Genomic DNA, 22,271 nt, shown 5'->3' with positions numbered 1-22,271 from the left:
TTTATTTCGCGTTTGTTTAAAATGCATAAAAGTACATCCATAATACAACTCATAGAGTGCAAGCTGCAGACCGCAAGGTAAAGTTACAGTACAGATCTAAAATGAAAAGAAATAATTTAAACATTTTGCGACGAGGGAATAAAACATTTGGAATGTCTCATGTGCTAGATCAAGATACTATAAAACGAGAGATGACAGTAAAACGTGAGTAAAAACACAGTTAAGGCCAACATTCATTTAATATCTATATCTATACTCTATATCTATACTACTATTATAAAGAGAGAACTTGCACCTTTTGGCCAGGTAAACTCCGGAACCACAGCGCCAATCTACACACCCGATACATCTATGAAAACGTCAGGGTGTGTAGATGGACATAGGCTATATAAATAAAAATAAAAAAGTAAATAAAAAAAATTACGTTTGTAAACAAAGTAGTCCCCTGAAAGTAGCGCCGGCCGGGACCTAGCGCTGGCCGCGACGCGACGTGTGTGATGACGACGAAGGAGGAGGGCGGTGCAGTGACGAGCGGCTGTGCAGTGAGGAGCGGCGGCACAGGTAAGGAAAGGGAAAGTGAGACTGTGTGATGCAGGGGGAGGCAAGAAGGAGGCAGCAGTAAATGAAAATGTCGGAGCGCCCAATTAGTCGGGGCGGGAGGGGGGATCGAGTGAGTCGGGGTGGGAGGTGGGCGCGAGTGAGTCTGGGCGGGAGGGAGTCGGTGCGGGAGGGGGTCGGGGCGGGAGCGGGTGTACTGCCCCAGGCAACGCTGGGGCGGGCTGCTAGTTAAATATATATTATTCATTAAAAATTAATTATTAATTCATTTACTTTCCATCCAGCACCACTACAAAACTCACAACCTGCATCTAAAACAGAAGATTAGAAAATGTATACAATTAAAATAAATTATTATCAAATAAATGATAATTATTATTAAAAACTCCTTATTAATTAATTATAATTAATTTACTTCCCACCCTGTAACCCTATAAATCCTACATCCCGCTACTGTACTAAATATTATTTAGAAAATCTATGAAATTACATTTAGAAACGACTAATAATTAATAAACTATATTAAACAACATTAACAATACTTGCATATACATATATACAAATAAAATACATACTAAAATACATACAAATAATAAAAAAAATGATATTAACAACATTTTTAAGATTGACATTAACAAAATTAGATATTTTTGAAATCGATATTTATATTTTTACTACATTAAAATCAATATATTAGTCAATGATATTCTTGCTGACGAAATTTCTGTATTATTATATTTCCAACACAATATTTCTGTATGTCGATATTAAAATTCCCATATTTTGTCTGAATGTATGTAATGGAGAAGTTAAGGAGCGAGAAGGGTGGAGAATTAGTCAATAGTGAGCTAGAGAGAAATGAGGTACACAATAGGGATGCAGAAAGATAGGAAAAGTGAGGTAGTAAGAAAGGGGAGTGTAAAAGAAAGAGCTCGAGTAGACAGAGGTAGGTGGAGTTAAGGAGTCAGAGATAGGCAGAGAAGTAGAAAGCGCGATCAAGAGAGGTGAGGTCGTGTAAGGAGGGAGAGATGTTAAAGCAAGAGGCGGGCAAAGTCGCGAAAAGGAGAGAAAAAGGTCGAGAGTGGTGATTTAGGGATGGGTAGAGACAAAGTCAGAGAGAGGGAGAAATGATGAGCTAAAGAGGCAAAGGTGAAAAAAAGAAAGAGATGGGTTATACAGGGGTCCCATGGAAGGTGGGGGCCGGGGCAATTGCCCACTTTGCTTGTGGCTTAAAATTGCTCTTCACTCTGTTTCTAAAAGCTGTTACCAAGATGCGCACTGGTGCCACCATTGAACATTGAGCTGGTGCCACCATTGAACATTGAACTGGTGCCACCAATGAACATTGAGCTGGTGCCACCAATGAACATTGAACTGGTGCCACCAATGAACATTGAACTGGTGCCACCAATGAACATTGATTTGGTGTCACCAATGAACATTGAACTGGTGCCAACAAAACTGGTGTCACCAATGAACATTGATTTGGTGTCACCAATGAACATTGAACTGGTGTCACCAATGAACATTGCACTGGTGCCACCATTGAACATTGAACTGGTGCCACCATTGAACATTGAACTGGTGCCACCAATGAACATTGAACTGGTGCCACCAATGAACATTGAACTGGTGTCACCAATGAACATTGATTTGGTGTCACCAATGAACATTGCACTGGTGTCACCAATGAACATTGAACTGGTGTCACCAATGAACATTGCACTGGTGTCACCAATGAACATTGAACTGGTGTCACCAATGAACATTGAACTGGTGCCACCAATGAACATTGAACTGGTGTCACCAATGAACATTGAACTGGTGTCACCAATGAACATTGAACTGGTGCCACCAATGAACATTGAACTGGTGCCACCAATGAACATTGAACTGGTGCCACCAATGAACATTGAACTGGTGCCACCAATGAACATTGAATTGATGTCACCAATGAACGTTGAACTGGTGTCACCAATGTACATTGAACTGGTGTCACCAATGAACATTGAACTGGTGCCACCAATGAACATTGAACTGGTGCCACCAATGAACATTGAACTGGTGCCACCAATGAACATTGATTTGGTGTCACCAATGAACATTGAACTGGTGCCAACAAAACTGGTGTCACCAATGAACATTGATTTGGTGTCACCAATGAACATTGAACTGGTGTCACCAATGAACATTGCACTGGTGTCACCAATGAACATTGAACTGGTGTCACCAATGAACTTTGAACTGGTGCCACCAATGAACACTGAACTGGTCCCAACAATGAATATTGAACTGGTGTCACCAATGAACATTGCACTGGTGCCACCATTGAACATTGAACTGGTGCCACCATTGAACATTGAACTGGTGCCACCAATGAACATTGAACTGGTGCCACCAATGAATATTGAACTGGTGCCACCAATGAACATTGAACTGGTGCCACCAATGAACATTGAACTGGTGTCACCAATGAACATTGATTTGGTGTCACCAATGAACGTTGAACTGGTGGCACCAATGAACATTGAACTGGTGTCACCAATGAACATTGATTTGGTGTCACCAATGAACGTTGAACTGGTGTCACCAATGAACATTGATTTGGTGTCACCAATGAACGTTGAACTGGTGCCACCAATGAACATTGAACTGGTGTCACCAATGAACATTGATTTGGTGTCACCAATGAACGTTGAACTGGTGTCACCAATGAACATTGAACTGGTGTCACCAATGAACGTTGAACTGGTGCCACCAATGAACTTTGAACTGGTGCCACCATTGAACATTGATTTGGTGTCACCAATGAACGTTGAACTGGTGTCACCAATGAACATTGAACTGGTGTCACCAATGAACATTGATTTGGTGTCACCAATGAACGTTGAACTGGTGTCACCAATGAACATTGATTTGGTGTCACCAATGAACGTTGAACTGGTGCCACCAATGAACATTGAACTGGTGTCACCAATGAACATTGATTTGGTGTCACCAATGAACGTTGAACTGGTGTCACCAATGAACATTGATTTGGTGTCACCAATGAACGTTGAACTGGTGTCACCAATGAACATTGTTATGTTATGTTATGTTATGTTACTGTTTATTTTATAGAGCGCTCAGCTGCTCCAAAGAGCGTCCCGGCGCTAAAGATCATCACACCTAATACCAGCAGCAAACAAACAGCCATAACGGGAAAAAAAATAACCAGAATTAACCATAGCAGCATTACAAAGCAAACAGATGAGTTTTAAGTCCCTTCCTAAAAACCGAGAGATTGGTGCACGTCCGCAACGTCAAGGGCAGTGTGTTCCAAAGACGGGGTGCAAGGTAACTAAAAGAGCGACCTCCACAGCGAGCACGCTTCACTGTTGGGACGATAGCCTTGGCCTGGGCAGCAGATCTCAGAGGTCTAGATGGGAAATAGAAATTGACCCTTCTCTGCAGATATTCAGCGCCGAAATTGTGAAGCGCCCTAAAAGCTGTAGTTAGGGTCTTGAAGAAGATGCGCTTACGAATCGGCAACCAATGCAGAGAGACAAGGAGATTGCTGGCCCTAGATCTTCTAGTTAGACCGAAGATTGCCCTGGCTGCAGAATTTTGAACTATCTGCAGACGAGTCAGCAGATATTCAGGAAGACCTAAGTAAAGGATGTTGGCGTAGTCTAGGCGCGAGCCTATTAGTGCTTGCACCGTTGATTTGGTGTCACCAATGAACGTTGAACTGGTGTCACCAATGAACATTGAACTGGTGTCACTGATGGAGCGGTAATTTCTTCTGGTAATTTCTCAATGCAAAACCCTCATGCTACCTCTAATTTACCGCTCAAAAGGTGTTGGGCCCTTCACACCATGTAATACCTTCAGGACACTTTAAATAAAGATGAACAGTCAAAAATGCAATTATTATTTTAAGCCAATAAAGAGAGTTGTTGAGTATTTAAAGGGTTTTATTTTCTAGTAAAAAGTTAATTTTCTCTGACCCTTTATTCATTAATACAATATCAATCAGGTTACAGAATTTGAAAACCAGGAAAAATAGCATTAATACAGAACACATTACAGTCTGCATATAGGCATAACATGTAGGAATGTGGCGCAAAATGTCATTCAAGACTCAAAGAGTTTCTAAGAAAAATAGTCTTGCAAGGCTAATCAAAAATCAAATAGTTTGCAAAAATCTCCCATTAAGAGAAATAAATGCATAAGCCAAAAAAAATCTTTTCAGACCTAATTAATTAGTCAAAGCATAACTGAAGTTTAGCATCTAATTCTATTTAATCAGCTGCACTCTCTGTCTGTCTGTCTGTGTCTAAAGAGCAAGCAGGGAGTGAGATAGCCCCTCCTTCACCAGACCTCAAAGGAATGCGGCCTCAAGTGCCAAGATATGATGTGGAAGCAAGAAACCTCCCCCTGATTCTCCTCGGACGCCCCTGCAGCACCCGTGACGATCTCGTACCTAACCCATAGGCTGTCTGGCCTAATCTGTTCCTTCTCTTCAAGAGCTCACACACCCCCTAATGAGCCTAGAAGCCAGCTGAGCTGAGAAAAGCCAGCCCCTGTCAGTTTTTATACACAAAATTATGGCAGACTACACAAAATGTTGTATTTCAGGAAAACCTGTATGTTGATTGGTTAGTCATGGTGGCATGAGTTCTCATCACCCTGACGCATTCTAAAAACCTGACCATGCCAGTTTTTAACAAATGAAGCATACATAATAAATACATTTTATAAGTTTGCAACAATTGCTAGGGAAAATTTTCAATAGTCTTCCTTCCTTCCTGCCAAAGCGCAGTCAGATGGACACTTTTAACTAACACTGGTACATTTGGCAGAATCACAAGGATGTACAGTTCAAGGTGTTCTTGACTTCTTGGCATGAGGAAAGCTGCCACAGTCTGCGCATGCTCCCTTCTCATTCAAAGCAAGCCATAGCTTTTGATGGTTTCACAGGCAGCCATTTAATGGTAGGCCCGAAAATAAAACAAACAAAAAGATAATATTAATGTCATGTGAATCAGCACATTATGTTTCCAAACTCCATACTAATACTCATTATAAATGTTTTCCTAGCCAAGCTACTAGTGTAAAGCAGCTTTTCTATTATTTATGTACAACATGTAAAATAAATGTGCAATGTGCAGCAAAGAAAAAGAGATGTTATTAACTGAAAATATTTATCAAAATATGCAACAAGTCAAAGTCTTTTAAGACAGGAATAGTGGATTTAGATTACATGGGATGCGCTGGGAAGAGAGAAACACATTCTATTAATCTTCAAAGCTAAAAAGGCCACTTTTCTCTACATTGCAAAAACACATGTTAATTCAGCAAAAGCATGTCAGACTGAATTGGCCTCACTTTCATATTTTTTTATGTGCCATGTTTTTAACTTGCACCAAAATGTGCGTGGCAATTTAAATGCAGTCTGTCTGAAGCACAAAAAATAAAACAATGCCTGACTGCAGAGGAAATCTGCTCCATCATCACCAATGAACATTGAACTGGTGCCACCAATGAACATTGAACTGGTGCCACCAATGAACATTGAACTGGTGCCACCAATGAACATTGAACTGGTGCCACCAATGAACATTGAACTGGTGCCACCAATGAACATTGAATTGATGCCACCAATGAACGTTGAACTGGTGTCACCAATGAACATTGAACTTGTGCCACCAATGAACATTGAACTGGTGCCACCAATGAACATTGAACTGGTGCCACCAATGAACATTGAACTGGTGCCACCAATGAACATTGAATTGATGCCACCAATGAACGTTGAACTGGTGTCACCAATGAACATTGAACTTGTGCCACCAATGAACATTGAACTGGTGCCACCAATGAACATTGAACTGGTACCACCAATGAACATTGAATTGATGCCACCAATGAACTTTGAACTGGTGCCACCAATGAACATTGAACTGGTGCCACCAATGAACATTGAATTGATGCCACCAATAAACTTTGAACTGGTGGAGCCATCTTTTCCAGGGTCTGAGTTTATCTGTTTGCAGATGAGTAATTTCTTGCTTGTTCTTATTTTCCAGATCTCATATCCGAGTTGCGATCCCTCATGCCTTACAAGACCTTGCTGTTTTCAACTGTGCAGGTGAGTCTTCTATCTAATAACTTGTTCGGTGGTTGAGTATTTGAGAGATAGATCACTCTCACCACTGGTGTCAGAGAGGGAATGAGAGAGCCAGCAGATGGATGAGTTAAGCGACTGACTATTTTGTATGAGTGTTAGGTAAACCTAAAGAGTTATTTAGAGACTTTAAAATGTATTGACATTTAATTCAGAGGTTCAAGGCATGTCGCAATATGTGGCATCGGAAGACAGAAGACCACGGCAGGGATCTTTCTCTGGTTTGTACCAGTTGCACAGCTCACCGAGTCTCCATGGATTTGCTTCAACACTGAACCAGACACAGCTCCTGGGATCACCAAAGATCAACTGCAGTTCTGCATCAATTGCACCCCTCTTGTGAGATACAGGAATCTACCCAAGTGTGCACTGGTTACTGAGCCCCAACAGACCCCATGTACTGCCCCCTTCAGTGCCCCTGCCAGAGATCAGCCCCCTGTCCGGATCATGTGCACAGCCTCTGTGAATTATTACAGATATTCACCTCAGGAAAGCACTCTTCACACAGCTCACACGGGACAATACAAAACCAATATGACCTATGGCTCAGTTTGTTGGAGATAGGAGCCCTCCCAAAGTAATGTAAGGGCCTGATTAAAGGATTTGGCAGCAAAGGATCTGGCCCACACGCCGGCGTCCTGCTCCCACACCACCATACTCGACGGCTGGCCACCTGCCAGATTTCAAGTTATCTCGTGGCCCAGCGGACGATCCTTTGGCATTCCCACGGCGGGGCCTGCAACAGAGGTGCTAGAGCCCCTTCCTGCACGGCATGGTCTGTGCAGAAAATGGGGTGCATGCAGACAGAGGGGTACCCCATGTGCCCCCTTGCATGCATCCCATGGCCCTGAGGTAACAGGGGGCCCTGTAAGGCGCTTTTTGTTTCCTCACCGCAACTCCTTTCAATGGCGGGCTCACCTGCATAAAAAGTGAGGTGGTCCGGAAACTCACAATATTGGCAGCCAGCTCATCACACACATCACAGGGCAGTCATGCCCGGTGGACCAACACTGTCTGCTAAACCTTGAGCTGGACATATCATTATAAAATGATAACGCTATAATCTCAGGCTCTCATGGAGAGTGAACCCCTGAGAGCAGCAGTTACCACCACATGGAAATTAATAGATCCACCGGAACACCACTGACCCCTTTGAGAGTTCGGCTACAAAAAGCGGCCAAAATACCTGGCTAAAAGTCGGGCCCAAAATGAGGAATTACTGGGGAATCAGAGCCGTGATTGCTGATTTCACTGCTAATTCTCCATTTCTGAGTTGGCCTTTATTGTGCACCTGTCGTGGCCCAGGTTCGTCCACTCTCTGAGTATCAGTCACTCTGGTTGGTGTCATTCCAGCTCATTCCCAGAACCCACGTCCGATGTCATTCAGTTCTACAGAGTGTGGTGACCACAACCCACGGTTCAATTGTGTTGTTGTTTGCTGCACCGTGAATAGGGCTCACGGAGACATGGGGCATTGGATACCTCTACCCTGAGGTGGCTCAGATGGGGCGGCGTAAAGCTTGAGGACTTGCAGTCAATTAGGGTGACCAACCGTCTGTAAATTTCATGGACTGCCGGTAACGTGGGCCTCTTGTCCGTTGTCCGGGAGGGTTTCTTCCACAAATGCCTTTTGTCTGTAATTTCAAACATTGCTGGGAGCTGCCCCCTGCAAGCAGCCTGAGGGTACTGCAGCTCTCACTGCAGGGCCAGCTCGCCCTCCTGCTGTGATCAGTGGCCTGCAGCAGCCCCTCCCTGACATGGCACAACCTGCTATCCGCCCATTATCATCTGGACATCGGAGCACGCTGCCCCCTGCAAGCAGCCTGAGGGTACTGCAGCTCTCACTGCAGGGCCAGCTCGCTCTCCTGCTGTGATCAGTGGCCTGCAGCCTCCCAGCTGGGGTTGGCATGCCAAAATGCATGACACATGAACACACAAACACGCACATGCACACACGCACCACCTTAAAGACCATGGAGCGCATATTGGCCTTAGTAAATATAAGTGGTTAGCACGATTGAAACATTTCTGTCCATCTCTTGCCCTTTCTCACAATTTCTATAGTCACTTCAGTTCAGATTGTGCTCTGTACAACTCTCACGAACACATATTTACCTGAACAAATCAGCCTCAGGTCAGGTGCAAAAGTGATGCAGGACAAACATCCCTAAAAGCGGTCCGGGTTGGCGGAGGTTTGGATACTGCCTGGACAGAGGAGACTGAGGGGGTGAGGGAGCCTCAGGAGATGAGTGTTTGCCACGTGGTCCTTGCCATGTCTGGCACGAGAGACGTCTGCAGCAGGACGGCGCGTTGATGTTGGCGTTCATACTCTTGAGATCCTGTTACAGCTGGGAGTGGCTGTAACTGTCTGGAGAGTCATCCACAGACCTCCAAGGGGCTTCTGTGGCGTACTGATAGCTGATAATGCTCTGTATAAAATCCAAACACTGACACAATGAACAAACACTGGGCTCTAGAGTCAACCGGCCTCCTCTCATGACACTTAAAGACTCACACCAACTCTAAGCAAAATGAAACTACATGTCCCAGCATGCTTCACTGCTGGCCGAGACACAGGACTGGCTGGAAGTCACTGTCACAATCTGAACAAAATGGAGAGCTGCAGCGGCCTCTCTGCAGAAAAAGACTGACCAGGCCGCTTGTGCAGACCGCTGCAGCTGTCTCTTACCACAAGACTTGTGTGTAATGCCAAAACTTAGAGTGGCTTCAGGTCAGCCCCTGGCTTAATATTGGTGGGCTTGTTTATCCAACTCATTTCCTTGCTTCTTATTCAATTGTTTTCTTTCCTTTTTTGTGCATCTCCTTCCCCTGGAGCACAGGTTTGTACAGTCTTTCTGATTGGATTATATCCTGCGATTTCTTACAATCAGGAATCCACTTTTTTCTTTATCTTTGAACACTCTTTTGAATGCGCGCGTTGTTTCTTCTCTCTTGTGCGCTTGTTTTACTCTTTCTGCTGTGTCTTCTACTTCTTTTGCACTCCATGGAGTGCAATTCGCCAAAAACCCAATCAGGGGTAGAAAGCACTAGTAAGTAAGTAAGTAATACATTTATTGTTTTTGATTAATTAAAACCATTACAAAAATACACTCAAATGAAACATTTTTGGTTAGTTCGCCTTTTCAGTCAGTGCTACTTTAAAATTCTTATCTATTATAAAAATGCAGGAATGTTCGAGAAGAGCAGATTTCCCGGTTTGACACATTTTTCTCTGAGCCTCCGGAGTCTGTGCAGAGATTACAGTTCGGAAAGGTTTACGTTTTTGTTGTTTTTGTACTTACACAGGATGACACTGGGCCTTGCTTGGATGCCACTAGTTTCAAGAGCTTGACTAGCTTCCCATTTAACTGTGAGTCACTTGGGTTAAAGCAGGCAAGCACTGCTTGTCTCCGAGTCCGTATGCCTCGTTCATGAAAGTGTCTTTTTAGGAGATCTGCCCTTTCCTCTCTTAGCTTAATGCAGGAGCATATTAAATGTCCGATATCTTTCTTTCCAACTCCGCAGAACCTGCATAATTTCCCGCAATTCTCTCTCAGCCACGGTGGAAGATGTGGTGTAGCTGGAAGGATTCCTAACCTATATTTTAAAAAGGATTCTTTTGACCTCCTGGAATACCCCAAATCGAAGTAATCCTGTGGCCCAAATAGTTTGTAGCTGCTCAGAGTCATCCAGGGGTGGCTCCTGTGTGATAAGGTGACTTTGTCTTCTGTGAAGGAAAGTCACTTGATAACCTTATTTACAAGAAGCGCTATATAAATGCAAACCTTTTTCCGTCTTCTATCCCTTCACTATCCTTCGCTATCCAAATAACTGACTAACATATCTAGCACTCAAATCACTTTCATATTTCACTATACTGATTCACTAAACCATTTTGGGGGGATCTGAAGTAGGCTGCTCGCCGAAAAAGCGCTTCAACGCCTCGTCAGGGGTAGTAACTTGAACTTGAACTAGTAAGCGCTATATAAATGCAATTACAATACAATGTTACCCAGGTTCATCCATTGTTAGCCTCTTACACTGTCGCACAAACAGCAACAATGGTACAAGCACAATTGTTCTTTAATATTTATTTATTTAGCTCCAATAGTGCAAAGTTTCAGCATTTGTGCTGTTATTATTTTCAGGTTTACCCTGCACCCCCCCAACCCCGGTCCCCTTAGCTTTTACACATCACATCCCCCTGGGATGACTGACTGGAGCCAGTGTATTTTTAATGGAGAAGAGGGGGCATGTAAGATCTGAGCAGCATTCAGCTTTGATTTTTTTTTTTTTTTTAATATGCAAACAAAGGTGTTTAGGTTTCACTCGTGCACACAACAGATGCAGTGCAATGTTGTCCCAACCTAATAGAAAGTTTTTCCGACTTGTACTTGTGTTGGTTGTCTATTTACTTATGTAGTATTGCGCAACCTCCTCTGATGTGTCTGAATAACGTACCCTTTGTCCTGAATTCTGACCTTCTGTCCTGAATTTTTGTCCTGATTTTTGACCCTTTTTCCTGAACTTTTACACTCACTGTCCTGAATTTGCACCCATGCCAGTTGGACGCCCTGCTGTCAATAGTTTTTAAGATATTCTGGCCCCTTCATTTTTTACTTGGATGAAAATATTGTGTTTCCTGGTATTGCCCTAACTATGCTTTGTATAACCCCAGTATACCCCAGCATACCCATGGGGGTATACTGGGGTTATGCTTATTTAACATGGAAAATAATATGTTATTCCAGGCGCACCTCTTGCCTCAACAGGGAAGCTTGTCCAGGAAGGACTAGCAAGAACATATTCTTGAAGCTGATGATACAAAAAAGCATAGCAGAGCTTATAGAAAGCCGTCTGTAACTTAAAGTGATTTACAGACAATGTCGGAGTAGGGTCTAAAAAGGGTCAACATCAAACTCCTGTATTAGCATCACAGAGAGGGGGGTACAGATTACTTTCTGGAATATGCAGATTTCTTCTTGTATTACCAGCCTGCAGGTCATCACAGGAGCCTGGGGAGATGACAGCGTCTGTAGAAACACACAGACCCCCCGCAGCGGCAGTGCCAGAGCCAGATACCCTCTGTGGGCAGAGCCTGTCAAGCCGGAGCCTTTGATGGCAAAGCAGTACAAAAGGGGGTGGTGATGGACGGAGCATCTGAATCAATCAAACACTCACACCCAGTCAAAAGATCTGGGTTTAATCCATCACCGTTCTTTAGCCCACTCGGCCACCCCAGTTCAGACATGGCTATATGCAAAGCAGTCTGACCCTGTGCCTCATGGGAACAGTCCAGCCCGAACTGCCAAGCCATGTCTTCCCTGGACCGGAAACAAGCTTCCGAGGACCGGTTTCTGGCATTCCAGCCATCTTCAGGCCGGCTTGCTTGAATCCAGTGGCAAAGTGAGCAAGGGACTCACGTCTGAGCATACCCTGCCACCCTGCTGGGCAGCTGAGGACAGGGACAGAACAGGGCCTAAACGCTGCAGCTGGCACTAAGTACTGCCCAGCTGGGGAAGGCCAGGGTAGGGATGAAGGAGTGCGACTCACTTCTAAGTCCAAGCAAGTCCCCTAGAAAGAAAAACCTAAACTGTGCAGCTGCCCACTAATTGCTGGACAGCTGGGACTCAGCAAAACTGCGACAGGACCCTCCTTGGCCCTAGGACAAAAACTGCCACACGTGGGAGCCTTCTAGGCCCTAGGAATCAATACTGTGCAGAACGGTGGAGCTCTCTGGCTCTAGAAATGCATATTGCGTGTTTTGGAGCCCTCCAGGCTCTGGAAGCAAATATGTCCCCTCAACACTGAAGCCTGGGCCCCTCTGGGCCCGGTTGAACTATTGGGTTCAAATTGTTTGGAGCAAACTGGGTTCTCAAAATAATGTGTCACAAGGAGCCCTCTAGGCTCTAAAAATAATGGTGATGGCTTCGTTGGAGCCCTCGGGCTCTAGACAATCATGGGGGGCGGGGGAGCCACCTAGGCTCTTGAAGAAAACATGCCCCCTGTCGTGGGAGCCCCTCCCAGGCTCTAGGTGACCAGGGGCCCCCGGGACCTCCATGGGGCCCCTGGTAGAGATGTCCAATCATTGGAGCGGCCCACTGAGCACACAGGGCCGCTCTGACTCTGTGCCTGCACTGGCACAGCCAACACTTGGTCTCACGGAGCTTCCCCCCCCAGCCCTTCCTCACTCACCGGGCTTCTCGGGGGGACTCCTCTTCATCCGGTGCGGCTGCTCGTCTGAAGCGGCAGGCTTGCGGGGCTCTCCCACCTTCCGGGAGCTCCGCCTTACCTCGGCATCAGTCTTCACCCGGTCCCCCATCTCGGGACCGGGTCTTTTGCAGATGGAGCCGGCGAGGCTCCGGGACTTCCTTCTTCCCGCTCTCCTCGAATCAGCACGCGGCAGCGGGCGGGACTTCCTTTCACAGCCAGAAGTCCCGCCCCGGATCTGGCACTATGGTGCCTGACTTCCTGTGGGCAGCGCGAGGGCCACGGCGGTGATTTCACGGGGGCAAAATGAGGGGTGGGCACCCTCGGTAGTCTATAAAAATGCAGAAGCGAGGTGGGCACTCGCTAAGGCTTCTGCAACTGGCAAAATAAGCGAGGTGGGCACTCGCGCCAAAAATGAACCAAGCAGGGATCCCCACACCGGGGAATCCCTCTGGGGAAAAAGGGCAGGATCACGCTGCCAATAATCATTGCAGCAAGGAGGGGTAGGCTCCCTCCATGACAGAGTATTTTAAAAATAAAGCACTGCCAGAGGTGCTGAGAAGAAAGGGACAGCCAAAGAGGGGTCCAGCCACAAAGTCCTCATAGGTGAGAGGGCACAGGGCAGGAGGGTCCCAGGGATAAGTCCTCCAGCATTCCAGGGGCTGGGCAGGGCCCAAGGAGGAAAGCCTTCCCCTGGGCCCCAGCAGCAGCATGCCCCTGGTCGATTCCAGTCAGAAACAAAAACATTTGACAAGAGGTCACAGCCTCCTTTTATACAGAGAAATCCTTTGTCTAAGGTGCAGGGTGGGGGGAGAACCAGTCGCAGCTGGTCTGGGAGCACCCTTGATATGCTCAGCCCCTCACTCTATTCATTGCCAGGGCTAAGGACATTAGACACACCACAGGGGGCGGAGCCAGCATTGTGTGGGGAAAGCCCAGCCCTATTCAGGGCCCAGGTGCACTCCTCCCCAGCCATCAGCATGCTAATCTCCACACTCACCACCGGGCAGACCCATCCAGACTCCTGGAGCCAGGCTCACCAGCCAGCTCAGGCCAATCACACGCCAGCACACTCACTGCACAGACAGGCACACTTCTAGAAGTGGCACTTCCATATTAGACACAAACACGCTGCATGCATCATTGCGCAGCATTCAATCACACGAGTCCGCACATACCAGACTCGAGCCTGCACACGCCACGCATCAGGAACTACCAGGGACACAGACATTTCCCATGCATTCCTATGGGAGGTCAGGCCAACCTTACTCCACGCACTTAGAGTGCGCACGCACTTTACCCTGGGACACAGTGGTAAAGTGCGCAGAAACCAAAAATCACTAACACCATGTCACAAATAAAAGCAAAAAGTTCAGGGGTGAACCTGCCAGAAGGGCCAGGTCCAACACCCGGCCTCTCTCAGAAGCAAGAGCACAGCTCCCGTCAAGGGCAGGCAGTTATGCACACTGCACACCCCGCGCTTACCCTTCGGTAGCTTTGCACTGAGCAGCCCGGCGTCTCTCAGTAGCAAGAGTGCAGCTCGCGTCAAGGGCAGGTGGTTATACTCACTGCACACCCCGCGCTCACCCTTGGGTAGTTTTGCACTGAGCAGCCCGGCGTCTCTCAGAAGCAAGAGCGCAGCACGCCCACACAATAAATGTCCTGCACAACACAAAAGAAAGACTTCACAAGTTGAAAAATACTGTTTATATTCAACAATGCAACATTAATATCACGGAATCGGGGCATAACTCACACTTGGAAATCTTACTAGCAGTACTCGGTCCAGTTGGTGTTGATCAGATCTCGATAATATGCACACATGGGAAAAGTCCTATTCTAATCCCCACACAGCACCCTGATGAGGTGTGACTTGCTGTCAGCCCCTGGCTCACCCTCACAATCATTATATTTCAATTTCACGTGCTGTAGGGTGCTCCCTGGGCTACAGCAGTATCAGTAGCATGTTCATACCCAGAATTATAACACTTTTAGCAACACCGTGGGAAAAGGCCACGCGGGTAAACTCACTGTTGAGAGATAAAGTGATTTTGGCCTGAGAACACAGTATAAACCAACACCCCGACCAGTGTGATTAAGTGTAGGCTGTCCACTGCACACTCATGCTCACTTTGCACTGCCACGCAACGCGACAGGTACCAGCCTGGTCTGTATGGGCACTTTCACACACATTTGTACCCAGCATCCTAAGACAGTGCCACTGATACCAAACAAGTCAATAGATAACATTGCACAGACCCCTTGGCTCCGAACCACCCGCCACCCTCCAGTTCACTCCCACTGTCCCAGATACCCTGAAATAAAATTTACCAGCCCCTCCCTCCGGACACAAGGCCACTCATGGCTGAGGTCATATCTTGTCCAGGTCCCCGGAAACCAAGTGGGGATAGACAGTAAGCATAAACAAGAAGTAGACGTGAACAAAGGGGTTCTTGGTGCCACTCAGGAATTTCACCAACAAGTTGCAAAGCAGAAACGGGCTTAGAGTATCAATTCATTACAAACAGGGGTACAGCACAGCCTTCTGTCACCAGCTCAGTTCTGCGAGTCACAAGGGTGTCACGCAGTCTGTTGACCTGCTCCCGAGCCTTCTCGGGAATGGGCTTTCGGCCTAGTCAATTCCTCTGACTTTTACTTGGTGCCACAAAGTCTTTGGAGGGGCTAGATGGAGACAGGGAAGTGGGTCCACCATGATGGGACTAGTGAGGGAGCAAGCAATAAATGGGAAACAACACCCAGGGGAACCTCTCGGCTTGCATAGGCACCCCGTCAGTTACACGTTGATGCGTCTGTGCCCTGGCAATCGGGGCACAATGACTGGTGCATGACGAGATGAGTCACACCAGACACCTCAAGTTACACAAAGTAGAGTTCCAATTATGGTTCTCCTGGGAAATGAGGCGCTATGTCCTGCTCACCCTTATATGGGTTGCACCAGGTGATTCCAGTCACGCACACAGGCGCAAGTTCCTCAAAACCTCACAAGGTGGAATAAGACTTTGCAATGGGTGCATCACCCTCCTCCGAGGGTCGCAATCTGTGAATTGAACACTGCACGCAATGAGCATGCAGTCAGCAAGGCGCACAAGAGAAATGCGGCAGTCGACGAAGCGGGCCACTTTGGATCCCTCAATCCTTGAATCACCACCAAGACGTTTTTGCGTGTAGCGGTCCCTGCAGTACTGGAACCACTTTGCCACCGATGCGGGCAACTTCTTGAGCTCCGCACTAGGCACTCGGTTTTCAGACACAATTCTGTAGTTTAAAGCTCACGCTGCGCTGTGCAGGTTTCAGCAGGTGTTGTGGGCACTTGAAGGGCACTGCTCTCCAGATGTCACCGATAGATGGGGTGGGCCCTTTGTAGGAGATCTCTGTTATCGCTGAGACCTCTGAGATACCAGGAGACACGCCAATGTGTCCTTGTGAGCCCACGTAAGGGTGCCACATGTCAGCAGGTCATCTTCCAAGGCAAGCTACTATTCAGGAAGACACAAGGTCCTTTCTGCAGGCCGCTATCCTCCACGTGCACAACAGAGTCCTCTGGCAATGTGCACCCCGCATACAAGGTTCACCGGTCCTGCATCCCCACACGTGGATCTCTCCCCTCTGTAGGTTGGCACTGGGTATTTATACCCTATTGGATGTTTGAAGTTTGAGGGAGGTTCACAGGGTGTTCCTTTGAACCATAGATGTGACTCCTACATTTCCGACCTGTCTGCCACGAGGCCACGGAAGGCAGATCTCTATCTTTTTTAGGGCCGTGATCTGCCCCCAGAAGCCAGGTGTCAATGACTGCCCTTCATATATTCCACCAGACCCTCAAATGGCAGATGTTGACTATCTCAATTGCCTGCCCAATGGTTTATGGCTGTCGCTGGGGAATGCCCAGATGTGCTTCCCAGGCATACACTGTTGACCGGGGCCTAACACCAAAGCACACAAAGAGTTTGATGCATAGAAATGTCAACTTCCCATAAGTAGCATTACCACGCAGGATTGCCAAGTCCACTGTTACCATTGGAATGGGTTTGGCCTTGTGAATCCATTGGGTCTCAATCAATCAATTAATCAGGGATTCGTATTGGGTAACACACAAGATGATGGACGGAATGTTGCACAATGGCAAAACATTCACCCCCAGTCACAGATCTGGGTTTAATCCTTCGTTATTTTGCTCATCACGCCACCCCAGCTCAGACATGGCCATATGCAAATCCGTCTTGACCCTGTACCTCATGTGAACAGTCCTGACCGAACTTGTATAGCGTGGCTACTCACCTGTGAGGGTCTCAAGGCGCTGTCAGAACCTCTAGGCACTGTGAATGTCTCAAGGCGCTGTGAGGGTCTCAAGGCGCTGTGAGGGCCTCAAGGCACTGTGAGGGTCTCAAGGCGCAGGGAGGGTCTCAAGGTGCTGTGAGGGCCTCAAGGCGCTGTGAGGGTCTCAAGGCACTGGGAGGGTCTCAAGGCGATGTTAAGGTCTCATAGCGCTGTGAGGGTCTCCAGGCACAGTGAGGGCCTCAAGGCGCTGTGAGGGTCTCAAGGGGCTGTAAAGGCTTCAAAGCGCTGTCAGGGTCTCAAGGTGCGGTGAGGGTCTCAAGATGCTGTGAGGATCTCAAGGCTCTGTGAATGTCTCAAGGTGCTGTGAGGGTCTCAAGGCGCAGTGAGGGCCTCAAGGAGCTGTGAGGGTCTCAAGGCGCAGTGAGGGTCTCAAGGTGCTGTGAGGGTCTCAAGGGGGTGTGAGGGCTTCAAGGCGCTGTCAGGGTCTCAAGGCATCGTGAGGGTCTCAAGGCCCCATGAGGGTGGTCTCAAGGTGCTGTGAGGGTCTCAAGGCGCTGTGAGGGCCTCAGGGTCTCAAGGCACTGTGAGGATCTCAAGGCGCCGTGAGAGTCTCAAGGCGCTGTGAGGGTCTCAAGGTGCTGTGAGGGTCTCAAGGTGCCGTGAAAGTCTTAAGGCGCTGTGAGAGTCTCCAGGTGCTGTGAGGGTCTCCAGGTGCTGTGAGGGCCTCAAGGCACTGTGAGGGTCTCCAGGCGCTGTGAGGGTCTCCAGGCGCTGTGAGGGCCCCAACGCGCTATGAGGATCTCAAGGCGCTGTGAGGGTCTCTAGGTGCTGTGAGGGTCTCAAGGCGCCGTGAGGGTCTCAAGGTGCCGTGAGGGTCTCAAGGTGCTGTGAGGGTCTCAAGGTGCTGTGAGGGTCTCAAGGCGCCGTGAAAGTCTCAAGGCGCTGTGAGAGTCTCTAGGCGCTGAGAGGGTCTCCAGGCGCTGTGAGGGCCTCAAGGCGCTGTGAAGGTCTCCAGGCACTGTGAGGGTCTCCAGGCGCTGTGAGGGCCCCAACGCGCTATGAGGATCTCAAGGCCCTGTGAGGGTCTCTAGGTGCTGTGAGGGTCTCAAGGCGCCGTGAGGGTCTCAAGGCGCTGTGAGGGTCTCTAGGTGCTGTGAGGGTCTCAAGGCGCCGTGAGGGTCTCAAGGCGCCGTGAGGGTCTCAAGGTGCTGTGAGGGTCTCAAGGTGCTGTGAGAGTCTCAAGGTGCTGTGAGGGCCTCAAGCGCTCTGAGGGTCTCAGGGCGCTGTGAGGGTCTCAAGGTGCTGTGAGGGTCTCAAGGTGCCGTGAAAGTCTCAAGGCGCTGTGAGAGTCTCTAGGCGCTGAGAGGGTCTCCAGGCGCTGTGAGGGCCTCAAGGCGCTGTGAAGGTCTCCAGGCACTGTGAGGGTCTCCAGGCGCTGTGAGGGCCCCAACGCGCTATGAGGATCTCAAGGCGCTGTGAGGGTCTCTAGGTGCTGTGAGGGTCTCAAGGCGCCGTGAGGGTCTCAAGGCGCTGTGAGGGTCTGTAGGTGCTGTGAGGGTCTCAAGGCGCCGTGAGGGTCTCAAGGCGCCGTGAGGGTCTCAAGGTGCTGTGAGGGTCTCAAGGTGCTGTGAGAGTCTCAAGGTGCTGTGAGGGCCTCAAGCGCTCTGAGGGTCTCAGGGCGCTGTGAGGGTCTCAAGGCGCTGCAGTCCATTTGTGATAAAACACTACAAACACCTCCCTGGGCCACCTCCATTCCCCCTCAGTGGAACAAAGAAGGCAGATCTGCGCCCTGAAGTCACTGACTCAATTTCAATTTCAAAGCTTTTATTCGATTTGTGAATACAAATCATACAAGCAACACATGTAAAACAATTCATTATATTAAAATTATTATAAAATCAAGGTTATACAAGGGAAATCCGGAATATTTCATATGGGCAAAAGACATATACTAACAAGCGCAAGACATCGAATCATGATTGAAGATATAAATAACTAGAAGTCACTGACTCAATGAATGCATTGAGAAGTCCCCACATTAGGACACAATAAGAAGAAATTCCAGGATGAGAGGAGGGGGGTGAAAAATAGGTTTTCAAGGATTCTGCTGGCTTGAGCTCTCCCTGGAGCTACACCTGATGCTTTCGCTGCCACATCATGGAGGCGGCCCTCTCCACATCACATCCTCAGGTGCTGCAGGCTCTGCCTGTTGCAGGTACCCCTCATCTGAAGCCAGGTAAGAACTAAACTGTAGCTGTCCCAAACAACTATCCTACAGCTGCTCTTTCCACACTCCCCTTCGCCACACCTACACTGTTTTGCAGAGTTCACATATCTCTCTGGCAAACCCTTCAACGCACAACCTTTCACTAAGTTGATGTTAATAATATTTATTTTCATGCTTTGTTCCTCTCTTACAGTCAGTGTACAAAATAAGTCGGCTGCTACATCAGGGGAGGAGTCGTTGGTGGCACAGCAGGCACCGTGCCAGGCCGGTCTTTAAATAGAACACAGCACCACTCCCAGACATGTCTGTATGCTGCCAACATCACTAGAACAGCAATTATGCAGCATTACAGTAACTTTCCTGGGCTCGCCTCCAATTTATGATAATTGATGTCTGAGGCCGGATATTAGCTCTGGCAGCTGATAGATTTGTTTTCTCATTAAAGGCTCTGTGTTATCCCAGCCATCCTTTACCGCAGCAGCGTGTCCTGCTGCCAGCGCTGCACCAAAACCAGGACTTGCTACGTGGTGTTGGGAAGTGATTACGCTAAATGTACTCCTTTCCTTCCCTACTAAAATCAGTACTGATGGTCTTTTATTTCCCTGCTAAAAGTGTTAGAGGGGATAAAAACGATTCAAGATTATACTTACAAATTAGTCAGCTCTAAAGGACCACAGACTCTGGACTTCGTTTTGATGAATTTATTATAATGCCAAAAATAATTGAATATAAACACAACTTAATATCAGAGAATATACATAAAAATCAATACAGAACCGAGTTTACGAATATAATTCATTCGGTACAAAATGCACAATGTGTTGAACTCCAAAATCAAAATGCAACCCAGAATAGAAGCTGAGTCCAATTCCCTTTTCATTGAGAAAATGAAAGGTATCTTTCCCTACACTGCCCTAAATGAGGGGCCTGCCTATCTCCTTTAAATCATACCCCGAAGGTGTCCGCACGTGTTGACTTCCTAAGAAGTACTCATGTCAAAGTGGGTCTGATAGCTCAAGGCTATGGAGCTCGTTCTAAGATGCTCCTTCTTCTCCGAAAAAGCAGAAGTCTATTGTATCTGTCCCTGCGCATCTTACAAAAAGACATTGTTTGGCTCACAATACGTCACATAATAAAACTTCTCATTGCAACATTTTAGTAACTTTCCACAGGAACCTTAGTTTGTTCAGCTCCTCTCCCGTGGCCTTGGCTCCCAGAGCGGCCAGACACGAAAGGCATCGTCCCTTTTCGCCTTCCAGCCTTCTTCAAAGTCATTCCGGGTATATAATTAATCTAAGAATAATGAGGTCAAATTCCTGCACCTGCAGTAGGATGAGAACATATTATCTTGGAATACAAAAAGGATTCATTTAATTATTTCTTGAGCAACCAAGGAGAATCGAAACTAACAACAACCTGCAATTTGGGCCTACAATGCAGGCCACTTGAACTACACACAGGTACATTATACAAATATCATTTCATCCTGCACATTATATATACAGGAAGAAACTTTTCTAATACATACAAAGTCCAATTTAAATGTGCACACTACATTACAAATGCTTATGTGAATTGAATAAATGCATTTTAGTAATCATGAAACACTGCAAACGACAAATTATATGTAAGTGCATTTGAACCATGAGTATAAAGCTCCCATACAATGTAGAGGGCTGTAAGCGCTTTATCAGAAGTAAAGACAGATGGGTATAATTTCTGCCCTAGTTGGTTTGATTTTAACCTATCCTTCTTTATGTAAGTGTCATAATAGTGTACGTGTAACGTATATCATCCCTATATAGCCACCTTTGTGCATAACTATTGTAAGTGGTCATTATGATTGCCTTTGTGATTTATATGCACCCTTAAACTTGACATGGTAATGACAGCATTATAATATTGATGGAAGGCCTTATGTTAAATAGAAGGATAGGCACTTATGTGTTAAAATAAAACTAAAACATGTCAACATCACATATGGCTTTGTACAGTCTATTCTTCTTTATGTGTCTGGCTCTCCTGTCCGTTATAGTCAGACTACAGCGCCTGGTGTCAACACTGCGCCCAACACCACAGATGACATCATACGACATTCTGGCAGCAACCATAAGGACATCTACCATACGTCGATCAGGTAAGTCTGGGAGAATCTGAGCTTTACTTGTATATCTCATCACCTTTCCTTTCACAATATATATACTTCATGACACTTCAAATATTATTTTTAATTTAAATGTTATTTAAGTATGTTCTATTGCTTATATTTCATTAATGTGGCTCTACATTGCCAGATACACTTTTAAAAGGTTTAAAGAATTTATTAATGAACAATAGACATTATTCTCTACAGCTGTTGGATCAGGAGATACTGCCACTTCTAGGACACTGGTTCAGGAGCTGATATCAATGGGGTTAATCCAGAAAGCAAACATACTTGGCTGAAGTGAGTGAGTTTATAATGTATACGGGTTACAATGGTCTGCAATCAACAATCCCTAGCTTCAGATGTTTTTCTTTGAGTAATGTTACTTATATAAATAAGAATGTTCATTTTACAATTTTTATTAAAGTAGTTTGTAGACGCACATTGAGGTATGTTACATTGAGGTTCTTCAACAGGTTTCAACTTCTTGCAGGTACTGGGAACAGTGAGCCAGACATGATGCGGAACCATCTACAAACAGGACTGCAGGAAGGAGGAAGTCCGATCCTCCTCCAAGCAGCTGTCAGAAACCAACTCTGCTCAAGGAGAAGAAGAAGACGACAGATGGTCGAGGAGGAGGAAGGGAATGAGGTGGAGGACAT

General features: G+C 46.8%; 1 protein-coding gene across 2 annotated transcripts in view; it reads left to right on the top strand.

The window, feature by feature from the left end:
• LOC147693175 (NXPE family member 1-like) overlaps nucleotides 1-22,271 on the top strand; it is a 350,691-nt gene that overhangs the window by 240,330 nt on the left and 88,090 nt on the right. For both annotated transcript variants that reach the window (XM_086939422.1, XM_086939421.1), the window contains exon 4: nucleotides 6,630-6,691. In XM_086939422.1, coding sequence (XP_086795548.1) covers nucleotides 6,630-6,691 — 62 coding nt within the window. The remainder of the gene's footprint in view (nucleotides 1-6,629; nucleotides 6,692-22,271) is intronic.

The sequence above is a fragment of the Lissotriton vulgaris genome, chromosome 9, assembly GCF_964263255.1.
Source record: "Lissotriton vulgaris chromosome 9, aLisVul1.2, whole genome shotgun sequence".
In the NCBI taxonomy this organism is placed as follows: Eukaryota; Metazoa; Chordata; class Amphibia; order Caudata; family Salamandridae; genus Lissotriton; species Lissotriton vulgaris.
This window is presented reverse-complemented; position numbering and strand designations above follow the sequence as displayed.